The sequence below is a fragment of the Equus przewalskii genome, chromosome 1, assembly GCF_037783145.1.
Source record: "Equus przewalskii isolate Varuska chromosome 1, EquPr2, whole genome shotgun sequence".
Classification (NCBI taxonomy): Eukaryota; Metazoa; Chordata; class Mammalia; order Perissodactyla; family Equidae; genus Equus; species Equus przewalskii.
This window is the reverse complement of record NC_091831.1, coordinates 28,802,327-28,822,940: the sequence shown is the minus strand read 5'-3', so window position 1 is coordinate 28,822,940 and position 20,614 is coordinate 28,802,327. Positions and strand designations below refer to the sequence as shown.

The 20,614-nt window shown below is 55.5% G+C and overlaps 1 protein-coding gene and 1 long non-coding RNA gene across 3 annotated transcripts; one reads left to right on the top strand and one right to left on the bottom strand.

Moving 5' to 3' along the window:
• Positions 1 to 261: 261 nt before the first annotated feature.
• On the bottom strand, positions 262 to 12,329 carry LOC139081796 (uncharacterized). The gene is made up of 4 exons (XR_011537116.1): positions 11,954 to 12,329; positions 8,575 to 8,724; positions 7,021 to 7,229; positions 262 to 2,593 (listed from the first exon to the last, which is right to left on the bottom strand). It is a non-coding gene; the product is annotated as an uncharacterized lncRNA (long non-coding RNA).
• A 234-nt stretch (positions 12,330 to 12,563) lies between these two features.
• TLX1 (T cell leukemia homeobox 1) lies at positions 12,564 to 18,949 on the top strand. Of its 2 annotated transcripts, none has more exons than XM_070608907.1 (3): positions 12,564 to 13,301; positions 15,396 to 15,597; positions 17,871 to 18,949. In XM_070608907.1, exons 1-3 carry the CDS (start codon positions 12,713 to 12,715, stop codon positions 18,091 to 18,093), a joined length of 1,014 nt encoding a protein of 337 aa, XP_070465008.1. In that variant the 5' UTR covers positions 12,564 to 12,712; the 3' UTR covers positions 18,094 to 18,949. The 2 variants fall into 2 exon arrangements, with proteins under 2 accessions (XP_070465008.1, XP_070465005.1); XM_070608904.1 differs by having other exon boundaries at positions 15,360 to 15,597.
• Positions 18,950 to 20,614: the final 1,665 nt, after the last annotated feature.

Below are 20,614 nucleotides of genomic sequence, written 5' to 3'. Positions count from 1 at the left end.
CGCAGGTCATATAACTCGTAGGATGTGAACTCAGGCAGTCTGGCATTAGATTGTTAACCACTGCACACGGTTCCCCTGACTAGGAACAGGCACGTCAGCTTGTAGCTGCCTTTCTTTTTTCTGAGTCGTGCGGGGAGGGAAGACTCTAGATCTTCCTGTCCTGGGTTTCAGGCCTTCTTACCCTGGCCTTCTGTTTACCTCCTTCGCAAGTACAGCCACTATCAGTTGGATTGTCTCATGTGCCAGACATTAGGCTAAGCATTTTTACATCTTTTCATCTCTTTTAATCCTTACCACAATCATACAAAGTAGGGAGCATATCTTCATTTTGTAGAGGAGGAAACTGAGGATCAGAGAGGTTAAGTGTGTTGCCCAAGATCACACTGCTAGTGGAGTGGCAGAGGGAGAATTTGAACCCAGTTGTTCAAACATAGCCACCTTAAGTCTTTCCATTATGCTTGGCTCCTCTCTGGCCCTTGATGCCCCACCCTTCACCCTAGTCCATTTCTGTTTGCCTTGATTGGTTTTCTTGAAGTACACTCAGGTGGAAACAAACTCTCTGTGTAGCTCCACTGCTCTTCCTAGGCATAGTCAGGCCCAGCTCCACCAGGACCCAAGTAGCCACTGCTCAGGGAAGTGTCACCTTTACCTTGTGCTTTTTGGAACTGAGGGCCAGTCCCTGAGAGAGGCCCAAATAGCTCCTTTGTTTCCTGTTTTAAAGCCCTGCCCCTTTGGAGCCTGCCCGCTAGATCCCTACTTCCTGCCTTAGGATCTTCAGCTGATTGACAGAGCACAGATGATGGGCAGGTTCTGGCTCCAATGAGTAGACCACACCCTTCAGCTCAAATCTGTGCTCCTCCTATTTTTCCGGGTCCTCTGGAATGACTCATAGTTCAGGTACCTTCTGGGGAGTGGTTTTTCACAATCGTACATACAATCCCTAATCGTACATACAAGCCCTAAATGCTCTGAGCACACATTATACTATGGACACAGAATTCCCACCAAAGATATAAGAAGGCACTTCCCAGATCCCTGGCAAACTCGGGAAGATTCGACGGCAGCATCAACTTCAGAAACTGTGCTTGGCATGTTGATTGCTGTGTTATTTGTGTTTGTGTGCCCTTTTGTGTGAACATGCCAGCCTGTGCGGTTGTATACCTCTCAGAGTGCATGCTTTTCAGTGGGAGATAGCACAGATGCGTCTCTGCATGGGCGGACCTGAGACTTCAGTGATGGACTGCAGTGTTATGCTCAGGAGTTTGTATGTGTGTTTTGAGAGTGAGGGTCTGCACGCACCTCTGAGTTGGTTTGTGTGTTTGTGTGCACACACTGTACAAGTTGGGTAAAAGGGCTGATTTGGAGGATTTCCCATACCAAGAGCACTAAAAAAGGACTCAGGAGAGAGACTGGACAGGAGAAGTAGGGTGGGGAGAAGGGGAAAATAGAAAAGAGAGTCAAGGCTGATGCTTCATAAATAAGCAAAGGGATGTTGTGGTAAGTCTGAAATGCCCCAGACAGATTCAGACAGGTTTGCAGCGTTCGGCAGTCACTGGTAGCCAGAGCAGGAATGACAGGTCAGAGTTGGTGGTAGGTATGTGCTACCCTTACCAGGTGTAGCCCCAGTTTTAAGGTGCAAGGGACTGGAGAATGTGGTAAAGCATTGCTCCCCCAACCCCTTCCTTCAGGCCCCCAGCCCCAGCTTGTCCCTATAAACTCTATAGTCTCTCTGAGGTAAAGACAGTTTGGTCTTGGCAGAGAGGTAGGGGCAGAGAAGAGAGGCTCCCAGAGGCCTATAAAGAGGCCTTGCTAGTGCCCCTCACCCCTCTGCCTGCTCCAGAGGCAAAGGAACCTCCTTCTTCCAGAGCTGCTTGAAGGTTTCGCTGACTTCAGAGGATGGAGAGGAGGGAGGAAGGAGGGGAGGCCTCTGAGGTGGGGAAACTTTTGCTGATCCTGCAGGCTCCCTAGCCCCTCCCTGGTTCCTCGTTACTGAGGTCCTTGGGCATGAAATATCTTTTTATGTGAAGGCCAAGAAGAACCCAGGGCTGCGTTAATGACCGGCCAGCACCAGGGTGAGGCCTGAGTTAGGGGGCTCACTCTCTTGACTTTGAAATCCTGTCTGCACTTTTCTGCTATGCTGATGTCCTATTTTTCCAGAACTTCTCTCTACTGCCTTCCTCTTGTCCTCTCAGTGGGATCCAAAGAGGCCTCAAGAGGAGGGAAGTTAGGGAGGCAAGGAGAAGGGCATCTGTGTCTGAGGAGCTCGTCTACTGGGTCTGGGAAACTGAGCAGGGTTGGACAACATGCAGTTTCAATGACAACCAGACTAGTAGGGATGAGAAACATTTTACATAAATGTTAATGTGATAAGAAAGGTGGTAAAGCAGAGATAGACCCAAGGAATTAAGGAACTTCTACATCGCTTCATCTTTATGTTGATTCAGACAATGGCTTGATGAAATAGAAGGCAGAGTCCATTGTGTCTCTTTTATAAACAAAAAAAGCAAGGCCCAGAGAAGTTAATTCATCTGTTCCAATTCACGTGTAAAGCAGTGTGGCTGGGACTCCAAGTCATGTCTCTGTGACTCCAAATCTACAATAACAACAAAAAAGGTAATTTTTAAAACTTGTGTGCTCTTGGCCACTTGAGGGACTCATGGACTATGTCTGAAGAATGTCAGGGAGGGAGGCAGAACTTTGAGCTGGGTTTTGACATAGGAATTTCCTTTCCTTTCCTTTTTTTTCTTGGCAGTAGTGGGGGGACGGGTGTTGTTAAAGCATTGCACCAAAGAGTTGGGTGCAAGTGACAAAGTGTGAGAGTGTTTCTCTCAGTTGATACACAATGGTTAAAGGTAGTCAGCAACTGGGGGAGAGTACTCCCCCAGAAAGTAAGCTGAGGGCCTTGTATGGTGAGATAAGGGCTTTCAATTTTCTCATGGGCAATAGTGAGCAGGTTCTAAGCCAGGGCACGAAGCCTGTGCCCCGTACACCCTTTAGGGGAGCAGAATTGGGTCCCTCCAGCAGTGTGGATTTGGAAGAGACGGATGGGATGCCAGCTAAGACCAAACTGTCACCAAAAAAGAAGTTAAGTGGAGGAAGTGAGGGTGTCAATGAGACTTTGGGTTTGGGGGTGGGTGATGAGGCTACCTCCAAAGGGGTGTGGAGGGGGAGCTCCAAGCCAGCGGCCCAGAGAGGAGGGTGACCCTGGCAGACCAGGGAGATGGCACAGGCTAGCGGAGCCCCAAGCGGGTTGGCCATACTGTGGCCCTTCTTATTGAGCGTGTGCAGCCAGGGCAGCCCCAGGCTCTGTGTTCTGAGCCTCACGCCTCATTGAGAGGTTATTAATAGGGAGTTTGTTTGGTGTCAGAGCGCAGACATAAACTGCATTAGCATTACCCCATAATCTTATTTAGTGAACGTTCACGCTGCTCCGTCTCCTGTAATTGCATTGGGAAGATGCAATATTTATGAAGGGGGAGACGGGGATGTCACTGCTCATCTCTGCGCTGCAGTAAAAGTCCCGGGAAATACAGTGTGGGCCTGCAAGAGTGGGCAGTGTCAGGCCTGCCCTCAGCCCAGAGTCCTCCACTCTCATCCCCTCCCCAGAGCCTCGGGCAGCAGGGCAAGAGGGTGTGGGTGGAGGCAGCAGCCACTGCTCCCCTTGGCGTTACTCCTCCAGGAGGTCTTGTTCCCTGCCAGAGGCACTGGGCCTTTCTGGTGGGCACAAGACTCCCAGCTTTGGTTCACTCCTGCCCCTTGTTGGATTTCTAGGAGACCTCGCCTTCACTGCATAACCTAGGTGGTTTGGCGAAACTCAGAGGGCAGCAGTGGAGGGCTGCAGCAGGCAGGAGGCCCAGGGCCAAGGGTCCCGGATGGGCCTGGGTCTCCATAGCAGTGCTGGCCACTGGATGGTCCCGAAAGTACACTGTAGCCATAGGTTCCCAAGGCAGTGGCTCTCCTCCACCCTCCTAGGATCCCCATGGCTCAGTCCCTAGGACACCCCACACACACACTTTGGGCCAGTCCAGGTCTCCCGCCTCTGGGTGAAGGAGCCAAGGGTGCAAACATGCCCCATGGGACTTGGAAGCATGGCCGGGTGCCCAGTACCCCTGAACACCTTGGTCTCCGCAGCTCTCAGGTGGAGCTCACCAGACAAGGAAGTCTTGCTGGTGTTGAGAGCAAATGTGGTGTGTGTCTGTGTTGAGGGGCAAGCCCGGACTCTGGTCTGCCCCGGGCACTTGCAGTTTAGCAGCAAGACAGACACACAGGCATGCCCTCTACCCCAAGAGTCCCAGGTCACCTAGGACAGAGGAGTTATTTCCCAGCCACATGTGGGGGAGCTTCCTGTGGTGAGGGCACTGTGAGTCAGACCTCAAAGGACAGCTAGCACTGGATCAGCCGAGATGCAGAGCATGTCAGGGTAGGAGAAGAATTGAACAAAAATGCCTGTGCTTGGAAACCATCGTCCAGAAGGGAGAGGTGGGGGCGGAAGATGAGTGTGGGTTCAGGAACCACATTGTCAGTTGTTGGTCGTGGGGAATTCAAGTGGGGTCTCAGGTGAGGCCAAGGTGAAAATCTAGGCTGAGAGAAAGGCAGGTGCCCAGACAGGCACTTCCTGAGGGATAGGGCAGTGCCAGAGGCTCAGCCCAGCTCCCTGGCCTTGGAGTTGGCGTGGCCTCCAGAAGTGGGAGCTCCACGTCCCTACATACCCCATTCTCACCTCACTCACACACCACCCCACACTCTACCCTTAACCCACATTCACACACACATCCTCAGCACCCCACCCACTCTGCAGGGACTTACAGCTCTCAGTGCTTTTGCACTGTCACACTGTGGGCCACAGCTCCCTGAGCCAATCATTCACCCCATGCTCACACTTGCAATACTGTGCCTGCCCTTCTGCACACCGCCCTCACTAAGGCATCCAGCCGGTCTACTTTCCCGAAGCCATTCCCTTCCCTCCCCCTCTCGCCCTCACTTCCTGAGACTTAGCCAGGAAGGGGCACTGGACCCAAGGCAACTGGGAACTGGGGAGAAGGGTGGGCGGAGGAGGGCCTCAGCCCCTCCCTGGTCAGCTCCCTCGCGGCTGTCCCATTAATCACAGCGTCGCAGTCCAGTTGGGGATTCCGGGCGCCCAGTGCCACACTGCAGCCCGCAGGACAATGGGATTATTTCCGGGGGGAGAGGCCGCCTAGGGCAGGGGCTCAGGCGGTGGTGCCTCTTTCCTTCAATCCCTCCCTCGGCACCCAATGAGCGCCTGCGGCGGCCAGGGCCGGGTGGCAGGACTGAGGCCGGTGGCGCGCGGGTGGCAGGGCCTGGCTGGCCTAATTCAATTAGCTGGGCCGCCACCGCCGCCTCCTCGAAACTCGCAGCCCGCGGGGCTCAGCTTCGGGCAGCTGCTCTTTGTGCGCGGAGTCCATGCATATGGATACAGTCCCTCCCCCTTAGGCGCCGCCCCCCTTCTGGCACCTGCGGCTCAGGCCCCCCTATCCCAGAAAAGGCGACCTTGGCTTCCCCGAAAAGTTGGGAAACTGTGTGGCTGCTTGTGAGCCCGATGTGGCCTTCAGAGTGTGTGCGTGAAGCTAGGGAGGCAGTTTTTATCTGAGCGGGAGGGTCTGTGGGGAAGGGAGTGTACCCACACGTGTGTAGCGTCTGTGTGAACCTGTGCACACATGATCTGTCGGCTGGTGCGTGTGAAGGGAGAGGCTTTTGTTCTGAATCTGTGCCGAGGGTGTGTAGTGTGGTTGGGTGTGTCTGTGGGCACCTGTGTATGGATGTGTGAAGGAGGTTTTATGAGCATCTGTGGGGATTGCACACAGGAGTGCGTTTTAGGGTGCAGGGGTGAGTGTGGGTCTGTCAGTCTGGGTGTGACAGGGTGTTGCATCTGCTCCAGTCCTGTATCTGGAAAGCCTGGGTGTTCCGGGTGTCTGTCCGTCACCATTTGTGTAAATGCGGGGGTTCATGTGCAGTCAGGACAGCGTTTGGAACACATTATCCCACCACCATCACTGCCAGCGGCAGCTGGGTCTCCCAGGCCGAATTCGTTCCCCCCTCACCTCGCCTCGGGCTTTTCTGATGGAGGTGGAGCTTGGAGAGTTAATTTCAAACCCGAACTCCAGCTCAACTCATTTATTCGGGGACACTCCCCGGATCCACGACGCTCAGCGGAGGCAGAGGCTGAGCCGCGAGGCCCTCTTGTCTGGGACCGGGTCTGAGCCGGCCAGGTTTTCCATTCCCAGAACAGACCGGCGGCTCATTGGGCACCCGCAGCTTCCGATGTGCCCTGAGCGCCCCCGAAATTACGAGACCTGTGCGTGCCAAGGTGGCCTGAGCTCCTACGGGCGACGGCGAGACCTTCAACTCGGCCTCCTCCGCTGCAGCCCAGGATTGAGCCCCTCTGGGAGTTCAGGGTTCCGGGGCATAGAGCTCTCCATCCGCCCTTCCTCTGAGGCTAAATCTATGCTCCCGGGGGGTGAGGAATTGAGGCAAGAAGTCTGGGTAGATCTGGCCACTGTGGGCTCTCCCGGCCCAGCCCAGCCAGAAAGCTTGCCTCATTCTCGGCTTTCCTGCGGGGCGGAGTGGCAGAGCCCGCACGCCCGCGGAGGTCCTGCCAGCAGATCAGGAAGGGAGCCTGCGAGCCTCACAGGTTGTTGCAGGAAGTGGGGTGGTTCCTAGAAGGCAGTGGTTGTCCTCAGAGGCCTGGCCTGGCGGGCTAGCACGCTCCGCTCCCTCTCCCTCCCCCGCACCTCGTGCAAGGCCTGCCTACCAGGGTGCCCTCTGCCGGAAAATTTCTGGGATCCAACACGGACCCACCTGGCGCTGAGGAGAGCTAAGGGTAGACGCCAAGAACAAGGAGGCTGGGCCCTGCCTGCTGCCCCGGGGCCTAAGCCAAGCTGCTCTACTTGCCTACTGGTGGGAAGTGAGCTCGCTGCCCTCCAGGAGCTGTCAGGGAATGGCAGAGCCATGGGGGTCTGTCCTCTCTAGACCTTCTCACCCGTGGCACCCCCTCTGCCTTACCTTTTCCTCAGGTCTGGCGTCCTGAGAGGAGACCTCGCATTGGAGATCCGCCCCCGTCAAGGGCAAACCGTGCAGGATGGTGGGACCTGAGCATCTCTGGCCCTCCTTTGGGAGAGAGTTGGTTGGAGAGAGGCCTGAGGCCCTAGCTGGGTGCCCAGGGGTGATGGGACCAACAACTTCTTTTCAATCAGAAGCTGAGAGGGGGAGCCCTAGAGGGAGGGCAGAATGAAAGACCCCGTTACTCAAGCGGCTTTGGGATGAGCAGCCAAACAGACGACAGCTAAGTTGTGTGCTACATCAGGGAAGGTCTCTCTCTCTGTCTTCTACCTCTCAGAGTCCCTCCACTGATGGGGAAACGTGTGCCTGTCTTTCCGTGCTGGAGAGGTCTTTGGTCTCTTACTGTAAGGATTGGGTGGGGGCACCTGGGGCTGACCCTTGGACAACCTTCTCCCCCAGCCCTGAAGAATAATTGAGTTGTGTGGCTAGAACCAGCCTGACCTGCTCACTCCCTCCTTCCCCAACCTAGCCTCCCAGAGACAACTGCTCCCCACAGGGCTCCAAGAAGGTGGAATGCCCTTTTCTGGGTCTCTAAGTCCCTAAGTCACCAGCTGTGCCTGCCTCCTCCATGGAAGGGCAAATTTCCTACCCCCTTTACTGAGGCAAGTGGGCATGGCAGAAGGGACACCTTTGGTATTGGGAATCCAGACCCCAGTGGTCCCATCATGGACCTCTTCACGTTACACGTCCCCTTACCTATTTCTCAGCCCGGTCCACCCTTTCCCTGCTAAATACCTATTGGACATAAATTTCCTGCACCCACGGGCCCACATATGGCCATTTCCCTGACAATTACACTAGAAATTAACACAGCCCTCCCATGGATGCACACACCCCCTTGGCAGCACACATCATATTTTCACACAGTAGTTGAGGGATACCCTCACCCCACTGTATGTGTCCCCTACAGAGGAACAGCTGTAGAGACACGCACTCTTATCCTGTTACAGAAAACACACACTCACTTGCATCCTCACTGACACACACATCCTTACACAGACAAATCCAGTTGTAAAAATGACCCAGACCCCTACCTCTCCCCCAGCACTCTCACCAACATGCTTGCAGTTGTATCCAGCAGCCTAACACTGATCCATTAACTAGACACTCAATACATATTTGTTGGATAAATTTAAAAATTATTCCTCAAGGACATGCCTCCTCTATCTGCATAGCTACTCTCACTGTCATGTACACATTCCCATCCAGCTTTCCCCCCATGGCTGCACAGCCCCACAAACACAAAGTAATTAAGTTATCACACACACCCCTAAGTTAAAGGACAACCCCTGGCCCAAGGGTCTCTCCCAGAGGGGGGAGGGAGCCGTGTGGGATCCAAAAGGGTCTCCCCCTGTGGCTGAGCCCTCCCTTTCCCCCTCTCCAGCCCCAGCTGCTCCTCTTTTAATTGGAGGCTCTTCTTTATTCCGCAGGCGCAGGCGAGGGGGGTGGATGGTGCTTGGGGGGTTGTGACCAGGCGGCCTTGGGGCTGGAACTCACTTAGAGGTGTGCAAGATACTCCTGCAAGGCAAGGGCCACATCTGCCAAGTTTGGTGTTGAGGAAGCAGCTTGTAAGGAATGGAGTCAGAAAATCAGCACTCGAGTCCAGTGTCTTTCCCTTTCCAGCTTTCAGTGCCTCAGTTTTTGCATCTGTAAAATGGAGATAAAAGCCACATCACAGGATTATTGCGGATGAGATGAGATAATTACTGTGACTGAAGGTGCCTAGGACATCATGGGTGCTGTGTGAGTCCTGCTTCTTTCTCTCCCCTCCTCTTTCCTAACAGGGCTGCTCTGCAAGGCATGCAAAAGTGCTGTGGAAATACAGAAGCTGCACCAAATATAAGCTCAGCGTGAGTCTCCTCCCCCATTTCAGAAAACTCCAACCTGCAGTACTGTGCTCAGGTAACACTGCTTCAGGAGGGGCAGGGGCCCCAGGACTCCTCACCTCTTGTCTCATCTTCCCAGGCCAAGAAGGGACTGAGAGGGTAACCCTGGCCCTCAGCAACTATCCCATTGGAAGACAAAGGCTGAGGTCAAGCTGGATTCAAAGAACCCCAGCTAGGGGCAGCCATTACCTCAAACCTGGATTGAGATAAAATTTGACTCTGATAAGCAGGAGAGGTGGGTGGGAAGTACAGAAGAGTGCAGGCAGGCAGGCAGCTGTGAGGGCAGGGGGAAGTCAGGATGGCTCTGGGTTGCTGGATTTTGATGAGAAAAGCATCCTGTCAGTCTTAGCTGTGACCTCAGCCAACCTCAGACTTGGCCAGCAAGGGTGAGGCTTCCTCCCAGGTACCTTGGACAACTGGTACCAGATCTGAGGAGTTCAAGAGGTAAGTGAGGCAGATGCCCGAAGGATTAGAACAGGCAGGGTTGGAAAGCCATAGGGGCTGGGAAGGTACGTCTGGGGGAGGAGGAAGGGAGGAAGGAGAAGAATGTTAGGAACACATCAAGGGGTTTCCCACTTGGGCCAGAGAGTAGCAAAGGATAACCTAGAAAGGGTTTTAATTGCAGTAGGAAAAACTGTGGCTAGACACAATTGTGACTTCTTGACTGAGAGGAGCAGGGCCACTGGGACCCAGCCCCAAAGGAAGCTGAAGCATTCCCTCCCCATTGTTTTCAGCCTCCTACAGGGACAACAGTCCAGATTTTGGGATCTCAGATCAATCCTCTTCTGACTGTGGGACTTTGGGCAATTTTGTTCATCTCACTGAGGCTCAGTTTTTGTTTCTTCTTTTTAAAAATGAGCTATAATTCATGTACCATAACATTCAGCCCTTTAAATCATGCAATTCAGTGGTTTTCAGTATATTCACAAAATTGTGGAACCATCGGCACTATCTAATTCCAGAATATTCTCATCACTCAAGATAGAAACTTCATATCCATTTGAAGTCACTTCCCCCTTCCTCCTCCCCCTAACCACTGGCAACCACTAATCTACTTTCTGCCTCTATGGATTTGCCTGTTCTGGATGGGTCACATGAATGGAATGATAAAACATGTGGCCTTTTGTGCCTGGCTTCTTTCACTTAGCATTAATGTTGTCTAGGTTCTCCCATGTTGTAGCATGAACCAGGACTTCCTTTTTATGGCTGAATAATATTCCATTGTATGGACATACCACATTTTGTTTATCCAGTCATCAGACGATGGACATCTGAGTTGTTTCCACTTTGGGGCCATTATGAATAATACTGTTATGAACATTCATTCCATTTTCTTAATTATTAAAAGAAATGAGGATGTTTCTATTAACTTCACAGGGTCATCATGAGTCTTAAATGAGATCAGTGTGGTGTGGTGTCTGGTACATAGCAGTTTCTCAGTAAAATATTCATGTTTATCTCTGCTTTAGTTCCCTGGAGATAAGAAGCAGGAAAGAGACAACTCAGGTTCAAACAACAACCATTAAAGAAAGTTATGGAAGCTCCTGTGTAGAGATGTAGTACCTGATTTGGGGGGGGGGGGGGCGGGGAGAAAAGAGAACTGGAAAGGAAATGGAGCTCTTTCCTCATGTTTCTGCTTAATATTTAAAAACAACAACAGGCTTCACATGTGGCTTTGTCTTGAATGGGCATTTTTCCACCTGCGTGGAGTCCAGACAAGGTTTTATCCATAGAGATGTGCTTATAACTAGCAACCAGGTTTCCAGGCTAACCCATAAAAGCAAGTCAAATCCAGCTCCTCCAACTTGATCAGGTCACTTAGCCTCTCTGAAATTTGGTTCTCTTGCATCCGTAAAATAGGGGTGATACTCATCTTGAAGAGTTGGTGTAGAGTTTATAGTGTTCTCTCTAACACTTATTACTATCTGGCTTATTGAATTTGCTTCTTTGTTATGGTCTGACCACCCCTGTGAAATACACGCTCCATGAGGGCAGGAACTTTGTTTGGTTCACTGCTGTTTTCCTAATGCCAAGAACAATGCCTGACACATAGTAGGTACTCAATAAACATTTGTTGAATAAGGAGGTTCATTCATTTGTTTCTCATCCCAGATGAGTATATTTTGTGGGTTGGGGCTGTACTTCACAGCGGGAAACAGAGATGAGTAAGCCATTCCCTGCCTCCAAGGAGATCTCTGCAAGTGGAAATAACAGATGTGACCAAAGCAAATATGTTGCAATGAGACTTGAGAAGCAGAATGTGAGACTTCATATTCTAGCATCTTGCCTGATAGAAATAGCCCCTCGCTGAAGGCCTGTTGAATCTGAAATACACCAGAAATAGATCCCAGGTGGTCCAGCCTGTGCCCTTCCCAGCCTCGGCTCCTGGGAGGGAGTGGACCTTTCCCTGCTGGAGAGGGGAAAGAGAGGAAGCAGAAGAAGGGAATTTCCTTCTTCTCTCCTGGGCTCTAAGCCAGTCAGCCACAGGCAAAACTTTGAAAAGGCCTAAATTTGTCCTGGATATACTGCCCTGATCTTGGTCCCACCGTCCCCAGCCCCCAGTACTTTAGGCCCCTAGGCCTCCCTCCCAAGATTTCAAAAGAAAGAAAATAACTCCTCTGCTTCACCACAGTCCAAAGGTTTCTTGCTTGGAATAGCCTGCCCTGGGCTGGTTGCTGGGTGAAAGCACTCTGACTGAATTCATTCACATACTGTGGGAACTGCTTCTTGAGGCATCTGTTTATTTACAAGGAAAGGAGTATCTTAAGGCAAATGGCACCCTGGCAGTAGGAGCCACGCCAACTCCCTTGACTTGTGCCTGACTTTCAGGGAGTCTTCCCTTTCTCATTTTCTTTAACCAGGCTGAGCTGGGGTGGTGGTTGATTTTTTCAACAACATATAGCCAGTTGTTCATGGACTATATGAACAACTGTTTTAAGGAAGGACAAGCCTGAACTCACCTTCCTGCCTCAGGGGCCTGGGCTCCATACCTGCGGAGTAGACAGTCTTCTGTCTAAAGAGCCGGACTTGAAGTTTGGAGTAAATCCTCTGGTTGACAGACAGGTGCTTCCCAGCTGAGCCCCTGGGAGGATTCTCCAGTAGCGCAGGGACACCTCTTCCCCCAGAGGCCTGACAGGCTGGACCCCTCTGGTCCAATTCAAAGTGAGGGGACGGCTCCTGCCAGGCTGGGAAGAACGCCGGACCTCCACCTCCTTGGGTCCGTCGTCTATCCATCTCCGGCAATGGGCGCCTCCTGTTCCTTTCCTTTCTCCTTTTAAGTCTCTGGTTCCGTTCTTCTCTCTCTTCCCGAACTACTTCTCTGAGCCTCTGTCTCCGTCCCTCTGTCTCTGGCTCCTGCATCTGTCTGGCTCCCGGCCTCCCTCGCCCCCTCTCCGCCCCTCCCCCGCGCTGTCATTCACCCCGCTTCTCTCCGCGCACAGCCAATGGAGAGACCCGGCCGAAACGGCAGGGCTCGCTCGCACCAGGCTTTTTCGCCCGGTGATTGATGTCCCAGAGTCAACAGCGAGCGAGGAGCCGGAGAGGGGAAGGAGCAGGCGGAGAGGGGAAGAATACGGCGCCCCTTCTTCTTCCCCTCCCCCTTACTTTAGCCCTTCCGCGCACTTCGCCTCCAAGTCTCCGCGCAGCCAGGCGCCGCTGCCGCCTCCGCGCCCCTCCGTGCTGCCCTCCGAGCCAAGCACAGCGAGCGCCGCCGCCCAGGCCCCCCCGCGGGGCCGGGGCTGGGGGCTAGCATGGAGCACCTGGGTCCGCACCATCTCCACCCGGGCCACGCGGAGCCCATCAGCTTCGGCATCGACCAGATCCTGAACAGCCCGGACCAGGGCGGCTGCATGGGGCCCGCCTCGCGCCTCCAGGACGGAGAATATGGCCTTGGCTGTTTGGTTGGAGGCCCCTACGCTTACAGCGGCGGGGGCCCCCCAGCCGGGGCGGGGGCCGGGGGCGCAGGGGCCTATGGCGCTGGCGGTCCGGGCGGCTCTGGTGGCCCGGCGGGGGGCGGCGGCGGCGGCGGCGCCTGCAGCATGGGCCCGCTGGCCGGCTCCTACAACATGAACATGGCCTTGGCGGGCGGCCCCGGTCCGGGCGGCGGCGGCGGTGGCGGGGTCGGCGGCGGCGGCGCGGGGGCGACGCTGAGCGCTGCGGGGGTGATCCGTGTGCCCGCGCACAGACCGCTAGCTGGAGCGGTGGCCCACCCTCAGCCTCTGGCTACCGGCTTGCCCACCGTGCCCTCCGTGTCTGCCGTGCCGGGCGTCAACAACCTCACCGGCCTCACCTTCCCCTGGATGGAGAGTAACCGGAGATACACAAAGGACAGGTTCACAGGTGAGTCCGGCCCGCGCGCGCCCCGCCTGGCCGCGGCCCGGGCTCTGCGATACCCTTCTCCCGCCCAGTGGCTCCCCGCAGCCCCCTCTGCGCGCCAGGTCGCCCAGCTCCTCTCCGTGCTTCCCCCAAGTTCAGCCGTCTGCTACCTTTCTATGCTCGCGGGATCGTCATGCTCGAAGAGTTCTCCCAGCGTGGGCCGCTCCGCGACTCTTCCGCAGGACCCGTGCTTTGAGAAGCGCACCCTGATGCCCTCTCAGAGTCCCTGGGCCCGGTCAGGCGGAGGGAAGGGGGATGTATAGCTTCGGGAGTACCTTCCGCCGGCATTGCGGCTCTGTAATTTCGGAGAAAGAGGCGCGATGTGAACAAACTCTTTCTTCCCTCCCGGCCGACGTTCTCCGGCCGAAAGAGCTAGACCCAGAATCAGACGCAAGGCAAGAACAGATTAACAGATTCCCCACCCCTTGTACCCTACACACACACATACACACACACACACATACACACATCCCGCTCCGAACTCCAGTGCCCGTCGCGCTGCCGGGCCCAGCAGAGACCTCGAGCCCAAGTAAAGCAGCGCAGCTGGCGGGCCCTTCTTCCCGGACTTCAGGCTTCGTCCTGGTCGGTGGCAGCGTGAGGCCGAGCCGCCCGCTTCATTTTCGTTCTGTCCCGGCTCGGCGTCCTTCCCCCTCGGGCCCAGGCCAATTCCCTCTGGCGTGAATAATGCACGGGCCAGGCCCGAGATCGATCGGCGGCCGAAGGACAACTCAAGGGACGATTACGCACTCTCCGCTGCCTGCTCCTCGCCTGCCTGCGCTCGCCCCGGCTCCCTCCGCTCCCGCTTCCGACCTCGGCACTCAGCTCTCAGCTCTCGCTCCTGCGCGGGTCTCTTTTCTCGGCCTCACTTCCCGCCGCCCTTACGTTCCCTGGATCCAAGACCACGATCCTCCCGCCGGGCCAGGCCCTCAAGCCCCCTGGGAAGCAGCCACGAGTCGAGTCTGGGTTCCCGGCTGGCCTTAGAGAGAAGAGGCAGAAGGCACAGGCCGCTGCCGACCGCGACTTGGGACTCCCACAAGCCTCATCCTCCAGGGGCTGTCGGCGGAGTAGGATAGGTAGCATAGAGCTAGACCCTGGGCTAGGCGACCCCAAGACTCCCTAGTCCCCCTGCTCCTGTTCCAGCCTTGGAACTTTGGCCCAGACTGTGGGTCTGTGCAAAAGCGTGTGGGGTGAGGAGAGGCAGAACAGCCTTTCTGCTTTGGGCCTCCAGGAAGGGACCTGTACTCAAGGGGCCACACTGCCCCAAACCAAGTCCTCTCAGGCTTCCGGAGGCAGGGTCCGGTGCCCATCCGACTCCCCTCAAACAGGCCAGGCCAGTCTTGAAGGGCTCTGATAGACTGCCCAGCCTGGGGCCCACTGGTCATCGGCCTCTGGTGAAAGGTACTCCACTTAGGGCCTACCTAGGGGAGCCACAGCCCGCCCTGATCTTGCTCTAGGCCTGAAGAAGTTTCTGAGGGAGTGAGTGACTGTCTCCTTGTGTTGCCCTGTGTCCTGTGTGTGTCTGCACCTTTGCTTGTCTGTGTTTCTGCCTATTTGAGTGTATAGATCTATAATTTGACCCTGTGGTATGTGACGTGTCTGTGTATGTTGCTGTGTGATGGAGCTTCAGGTCAGGACCCAGGGTCTAGGACCTTGACCAAGAATGGCCTCTTATTGTTGAGTAGCTTCTCTGAGGTGGAGGCCTGGGGTGGTGGGGTACTGTGACCTTTAGTTCGCCTCAGACTTGTCCCTCAAGGAGACCGGGGAGGCGACTGCCAGTGGGTCTGGTTGGGCACGTGGGAGCCCGGGGCTAGGGAGGCCTCTGTGGTGGCAGGGGCGGCGTCGGCTTGGCGGCGGGAGGGGGCCGGTTCCCGCAGCGGGCTTGGAGCTGAGGACTGACGGGAGGATCAGGGCCCTGCTCCTGGGGTCTAGCCGCTGCGCTTGATGACTCGCGGGGTGTCGGGCCTGGGACGCCTCCTGACGCTCTGCCGCTTGCCTCTGCCGTCTGTCTGTCTCCCGCTCCAGTGGCCCTCTCACCCTTCACTGTAACACGCCGTATAGGTCACCCCTATCAGAACCGGACGCCCCCCAAGAAGAAGAAGCCGCGTACGTCCTTCACGCGCCTGCAGATCTGCGAGCTGGAGAAGCGCTTCCACCGCCAGAAGTACCTGGCCTCGGCCGAGCGCGCCGCCCTGGCCAAGGCGCTCAAAATGACCGACGCGCAGGTCAAAACCTGGTTCCAGAACCGGCGGACGAAATGGAGGTGAGCGCGTGGGGCAGGCGTGGCAGCTCTTGACTCGGGGCCTCTCTCGCGGCCTCACCCTCCCTCCGCTCGCCGGTTTCCGATCCGGATAGGGTCAGAGGAGCGAGCCGCTCCTGCTAGACTCGCGGGGAATGGAAAGCAATCGAGGCCAATGACCAGGTTGGGGCTGGAGAGCCCGGCTCTGTTTTTCTGGAGGCTTCAGGGCTGTCTGGCAGGCAAACTCAGTGCCAGTGTAGACGAGGCTGGTCTCCGCAGCTGCTTGGGGAAACAGCCGAGTTAGAGCACGGTGTATGCAGTCTGGGCTTCCTGGATCAGTGATTTCTGAGAGACTTTTTGTTTGCGCAGACCCGCGCTTACGGAGATGCCTCTCGTCTCTCCCGGAGACGGGACGGCCTGCGCCTTGTTTCTGCGCCCCAGCCGGGGCTCCCGGCAGAGCGTTTGGGGCCCCAGACCGCCGGCCTGGTCCCGGCTGACTCTCTCCTCCCCAGATGCCCGGCCGTCTCGCAGCCGGTCCCCAACCGTGGAAGGGGAAAATCAATCCGCACCGGCTGCGGCGGGGTTTTCGAGGGTTCCACTGAACGGGGGATCAATTAGGAGCAGATGGGTGTGTGTGTGATTGAGACATTTCTCCTTCTCCCGTCTCACACCCGCAACTACACTAATTTCCCCCCCACATATACTTCCACTTCTCTCATTTTCGCTCTCTTACCCTTACGTACAAAACGCGTCCCACACACTCCCGGGCTGCCTTATTCTCCGCACACACCAGCGCTTTCTCGGGCCGCACCCTCTTGCACTCCTGCATCCTCCCGCACATGGCCCGCATTCTCGATTCCACACACGCCAGGAGTTTCTCGCTAGCTCAGGCCTCAGGGGGGAGCGCAAGAGAGTCTGGGCGAAGTCAGCGGCGGCGCCGGGCCGGGCGGGCCTGGGGCGGGAGGAAGGAATTGGAGTTTCCTCTTTTTCTGAATGAAGGCGAGGAATCTGCCCGGGATTCCGCTGTCGTGGCCACAAAGGAAGCCACTGCCCCGCAAGTCTGCTGCCCGCCCCCACCACATTCCTGCCACTGGGGAAGGGGTGGGGGACGCCTCTTCAGACTTCTGGAAAGCCAGTTAAAGAGGGAGCATCGGCTAGTGGGGTAGGGGAGGCATGGTGTTCCCAAGGCTCACCCAGGGCTGCAGCCGAGGGGAGGGGAGGGACTAGGCAAGTGGGTGGGGGGCACAGAGGGAGACAGAGTGGCAGGCAGAGAGAGAAACTGAAACACAAAGGGAGGGGCAAAGATAGACAACCTACTCCAGGGAGAAGGGGAGAAAAGCAGGCAGCCCGAAGAGGTCTTCTGTATAATAAAGGAAAACAATAGATGCCTAAAACCCCAATTTTCGTTTCAAACAAATTCCCCTCATTCTGAGAGAATGAAGGAGGTGGGGGTGAGAGAAAACAAGAGAGAGACACAAAGCCTAACGGAAGAGAGACACTCAGGCCGTTGGAAAGGCAGGGGAGAAGAAGAAGACTAGAGGCAGAGAGACAGAGCGACAGGGCAAGAAGGGCGGCAGGAAGGAGGCCTGTGGCCGCCGCTGAGAGAGGCCCTGGCTGGCTTTGCGCGGCTTCATCGATCGCCTACAAATTGCTTCTGGAGGCCCCGGGGACTCCCATTAGGTCTGTCCACCTTAGAGACAGACGTTTGATCTCAGTTGACGGGTGGAGGGGAGGCATTAAATGGAATAAGTGAGTCATCGCCTCCCTGGACCACCTCGGAGGAAGCGGGCTGGCCCGGCGGGAGTCCGGGCAGGGCACAGGGCTCGGCAGCCCAGGAGGTCTGAGGTCTGGGAGAGGTTCCCGGAGAGAAGGGGGAGAAGAGAGGTCTGGCAGGGCAGCTCGTATGCACCCGGCCCTTGCTGCTGCCCGGGACTGTCAGAGAGCTGAGGCCCCTCTGGCTTAGGACGGCATGTGGTCTTCCTCAGGGCTGGGGAGAGGCGAGATGCCATCCAACCCCTGGCTGCACCGTCCAAGGCTGGTGAGGGTGTGGGCGCTGCGCATAGGCGGGAGCCCCAGCTGCTTGGGCCCGGCAGACTTTCCCACAGCTCCCCCGGGATAGCTCTGCTCCATCTACTTTTGGGGTTTTCAGTCTTTGTAGGAGTCAGGGCCCTCAAGACAAGGGAATGAGTTAAAGGGGCCCAAGCTGGTGTTGGGGGCAGTGAAGAGAAGCAGTGCTCACTGAGGCTGTCTCTGGGGAGGGCACCCTAAGTGTCAGTAATGGCTTGTCCCCGGTGCAGGCGGCAGACCGCGGAGGAGCGTGAGGCCGAGAGGCAGCAGGCAAACCGCATCCTCCTGCAGTTGCAGCAAGAGGCCTTCCAGAAGAGCCTGGCGCAGCCGCTGCCCGCCGACCCGCTATGTGTGCACAACTCCTCGCTCTTCGCCCTGCAGAACCTGCAGCCCTGGTCTGACGATTCCACCAAGATCACCAGTGTCACGTCGGTGGCATCAGCCTGCGAGTGAGCCTGCCCACTCCGTGTGACACCCCAGGTCCAGCCAAGGGGTGCTGAGGCCTGAGAGCCAGGACTCTCTCCCACCCCTCCCCGCCTCAGACTGCACAGGGGACAGGACGCCTCACCTCTCCCCATCGGCCCGGTGACACTATTCCCTCTTGGAAAAGAAAAAAAGAGCCAGGACGGGCACTGCAACCTCTTCCCAGACGCCTGCCTTCCTGCTCCCGCTGAAACTCTTGAGTCCTCTCAGTTTGCATCTATTTTATTTTATTCTGATTTTCAACATGGGACCAAGAGAGGCAGGGGAGTTGGGGGAAGAATAGCTTCTGGGGTCCCCAGAGGACTGCGCAGGCTGTCATTTGAACTTGCCCTGAGGAGACCTCCTCTCTGTACCCCACTCCTTATCACACATGGACATCGATAGGCCCACGCAGAGGCAATTTCACATCCCTCTTGGTGTCACCCCAGAAGCACACACAGGGGACCTATGGTGGAGTGTCATGAACACACAGGGCCATAGCCTTTGCACCTTTGACCCTCACTGTCAGACATAAGCCAGGAGTGACCCAGACTCATTCTGAACGGCATGGCACTTCTCACAAACGCAAGGCCACCACCACACTGTGACACACCATCCCATACACAACAGCCACAATATCCTCACTTGGCCTGCGAGGCCCCCATCACACATCCTAGCTGCACCCAGGTACGCACAGGCAGGTTTTCACAGACACTCAGCCCATTTCTCCAGCTCCTGTTCATAGGGGGGGTTTAAGTTATGCACTTATAAGGTGTTTTCTGTGTAACCATTTTATAAAGTGCTTGTGTAATTTATGTGAAAAAATAATAAAACCCTCAGATCCAGAGTCAGGGCTGCCTGTCCCTTGCTGAGCCCAGCACCTTGCAGCTACTTGGGTCTGGTGTGAGCTGGTACAGTGCTAGTGCCTGAGCTTGAGGGACATCTGGGGGCCAGGACCTGCCAGCTCTGGAGAGAGGAAAGAAGGAAGGGGGCAGACGGAGAGAAGGCAGAGCTGAGGAAAGGAGGAAGAGCCAGGCTCTCCTGGGACAGCTAGCGCTCAAGATATATGGATGTCTTTGGGTGTAAGAGTTGTGTGTGTGCATTGTGTTTGTGATGGTGTGGGCAATCAGGATGTTACTGATAAGGAATGTTTGTAATAGTGTTTAAGAGTGTAACTGTGTTTGCAATTACCGTGTGTAAGTGCTTGCTTCTGCTTAAGTTGCAAATCGAAACTGTCATGGTACACAGGGTCTTGTAGTGGTGTGTATGTAACCATGTGTGAATGGGACTGTGTCTTTTGGGGTAATTGTGTCATTACCCACCCGTATTTGTGATTGTGTATGAATCATGAGTTAATGTTTGTGAGAATACATATTAGTTTCTCCTTGTGAATCTATCTTTGTGCTAAATATGTGAATGTTTGTGATTGTGTATCATCTTTAATTGTGTGAATGTAATTGTGTGTGAGATGTAATCATGTGTGAGATGTGTGTTTTAACTGTATATACTTATTCATAACAGTGTGTAATTGAGAGAGTGAATATAGTGGGGAGTATGGATTATTCTGGGTGACTCTCCCTGCGGGTGAGTGTGTGGCTGTGTGTGAGTGGGTGTAATTGTGTACTGGTGGTGTACATGGTGGTAGGGGTCTAAGGTGGGGTGTGCAAATACATTGTGAGGGCACCAACATCTGCTAGGAATTCTGGGGTTCCAGGCCCTTACCCAGCAAGCAGCAGGGCCTGGGGCACACCGAGACAGTAATTGGGCCAGGATCCTCTGTGGTGCTCCAAGCAGGACTTCCCAGCTCCCAGCACTAGTCGGGCCTAGGAGAGATCTAAATAAGTGACTTCCCAGGGACCTTCAGGAAGCCTCTACACCACTCTGGCCAGGACAGCAGCCACAGTACACACACACTCCCCATACCATCTAGTCCCCCACCTACTAGACCAATCTTAGGTGTGCAAAACTGACTTGGGCCTGCTTTTCTGGAGGAAGCGAGGTGGTGGAGGTTCTGGGGAGCACGCCATCCTAGCGGAGAGGAGTGGAGGGATTGGAGAGTGAGAGAACATTGTGGCTAGAAACCAGAAGCAAGTGGAAGGGCTTGTTCTTATCTGCAGAGCTGTGTGCACCCCCACGAAGTGGTGGGGAGAGCCATAGAAACCAGCAGAGCCACTCTCCTTCATTCCTGCCCAGGCTGCCATCCTGGACCTGCCATACTATATGGGGACAAAGAGCACAGCAACCTCGAACCCAGGGAGACCCAAGGGGAAATTTGGCTGAGTGAGGAGTGGGCAGTGTTCATCCATCCCTCATCTGTGGCCCCCTTGGACCCGAATGTTGGCAGGAGAGGAAGACTCTGAGTCCAAAGGACATCGGCTGGTTCCTCTGTCCCCGCCCCTCAGGCCCACCAGGTGACCACGCCGGCCCTGGCAGGCTGGATATCGGTGGTGGACATAAGGTTCTGGTGCAACTCTGGGTCTTCAGCAGGTCTCCCGCCTGCACCGGCTGCAGC

Excerpts from the sequence above, each read along its gene's own strand:
- TLX1 (XM_070608904.1), top strand. The coding sequence starts at position 12,713 with ATGGAGCACCTGGGTCCGCACCATCTCCACCCGGGCCACGCGGAGCCC. Across the intron at positions 13,302-15,359 it reads CACAAAGGACAGGTTCACAG|TGGCCCTCTCACCCTTCACT; the intron begins GTGAGTCCGGCC and ends CTCCCGCTCCAG. Across the intron at positions 15,598-17,870 it reads AACCGGCGGACGAAATGGAG|GCGGCAGACCGCGGAGGAGC; the intron begins GTGAGCGCGTGG and ends TCCCCGGTGCAG.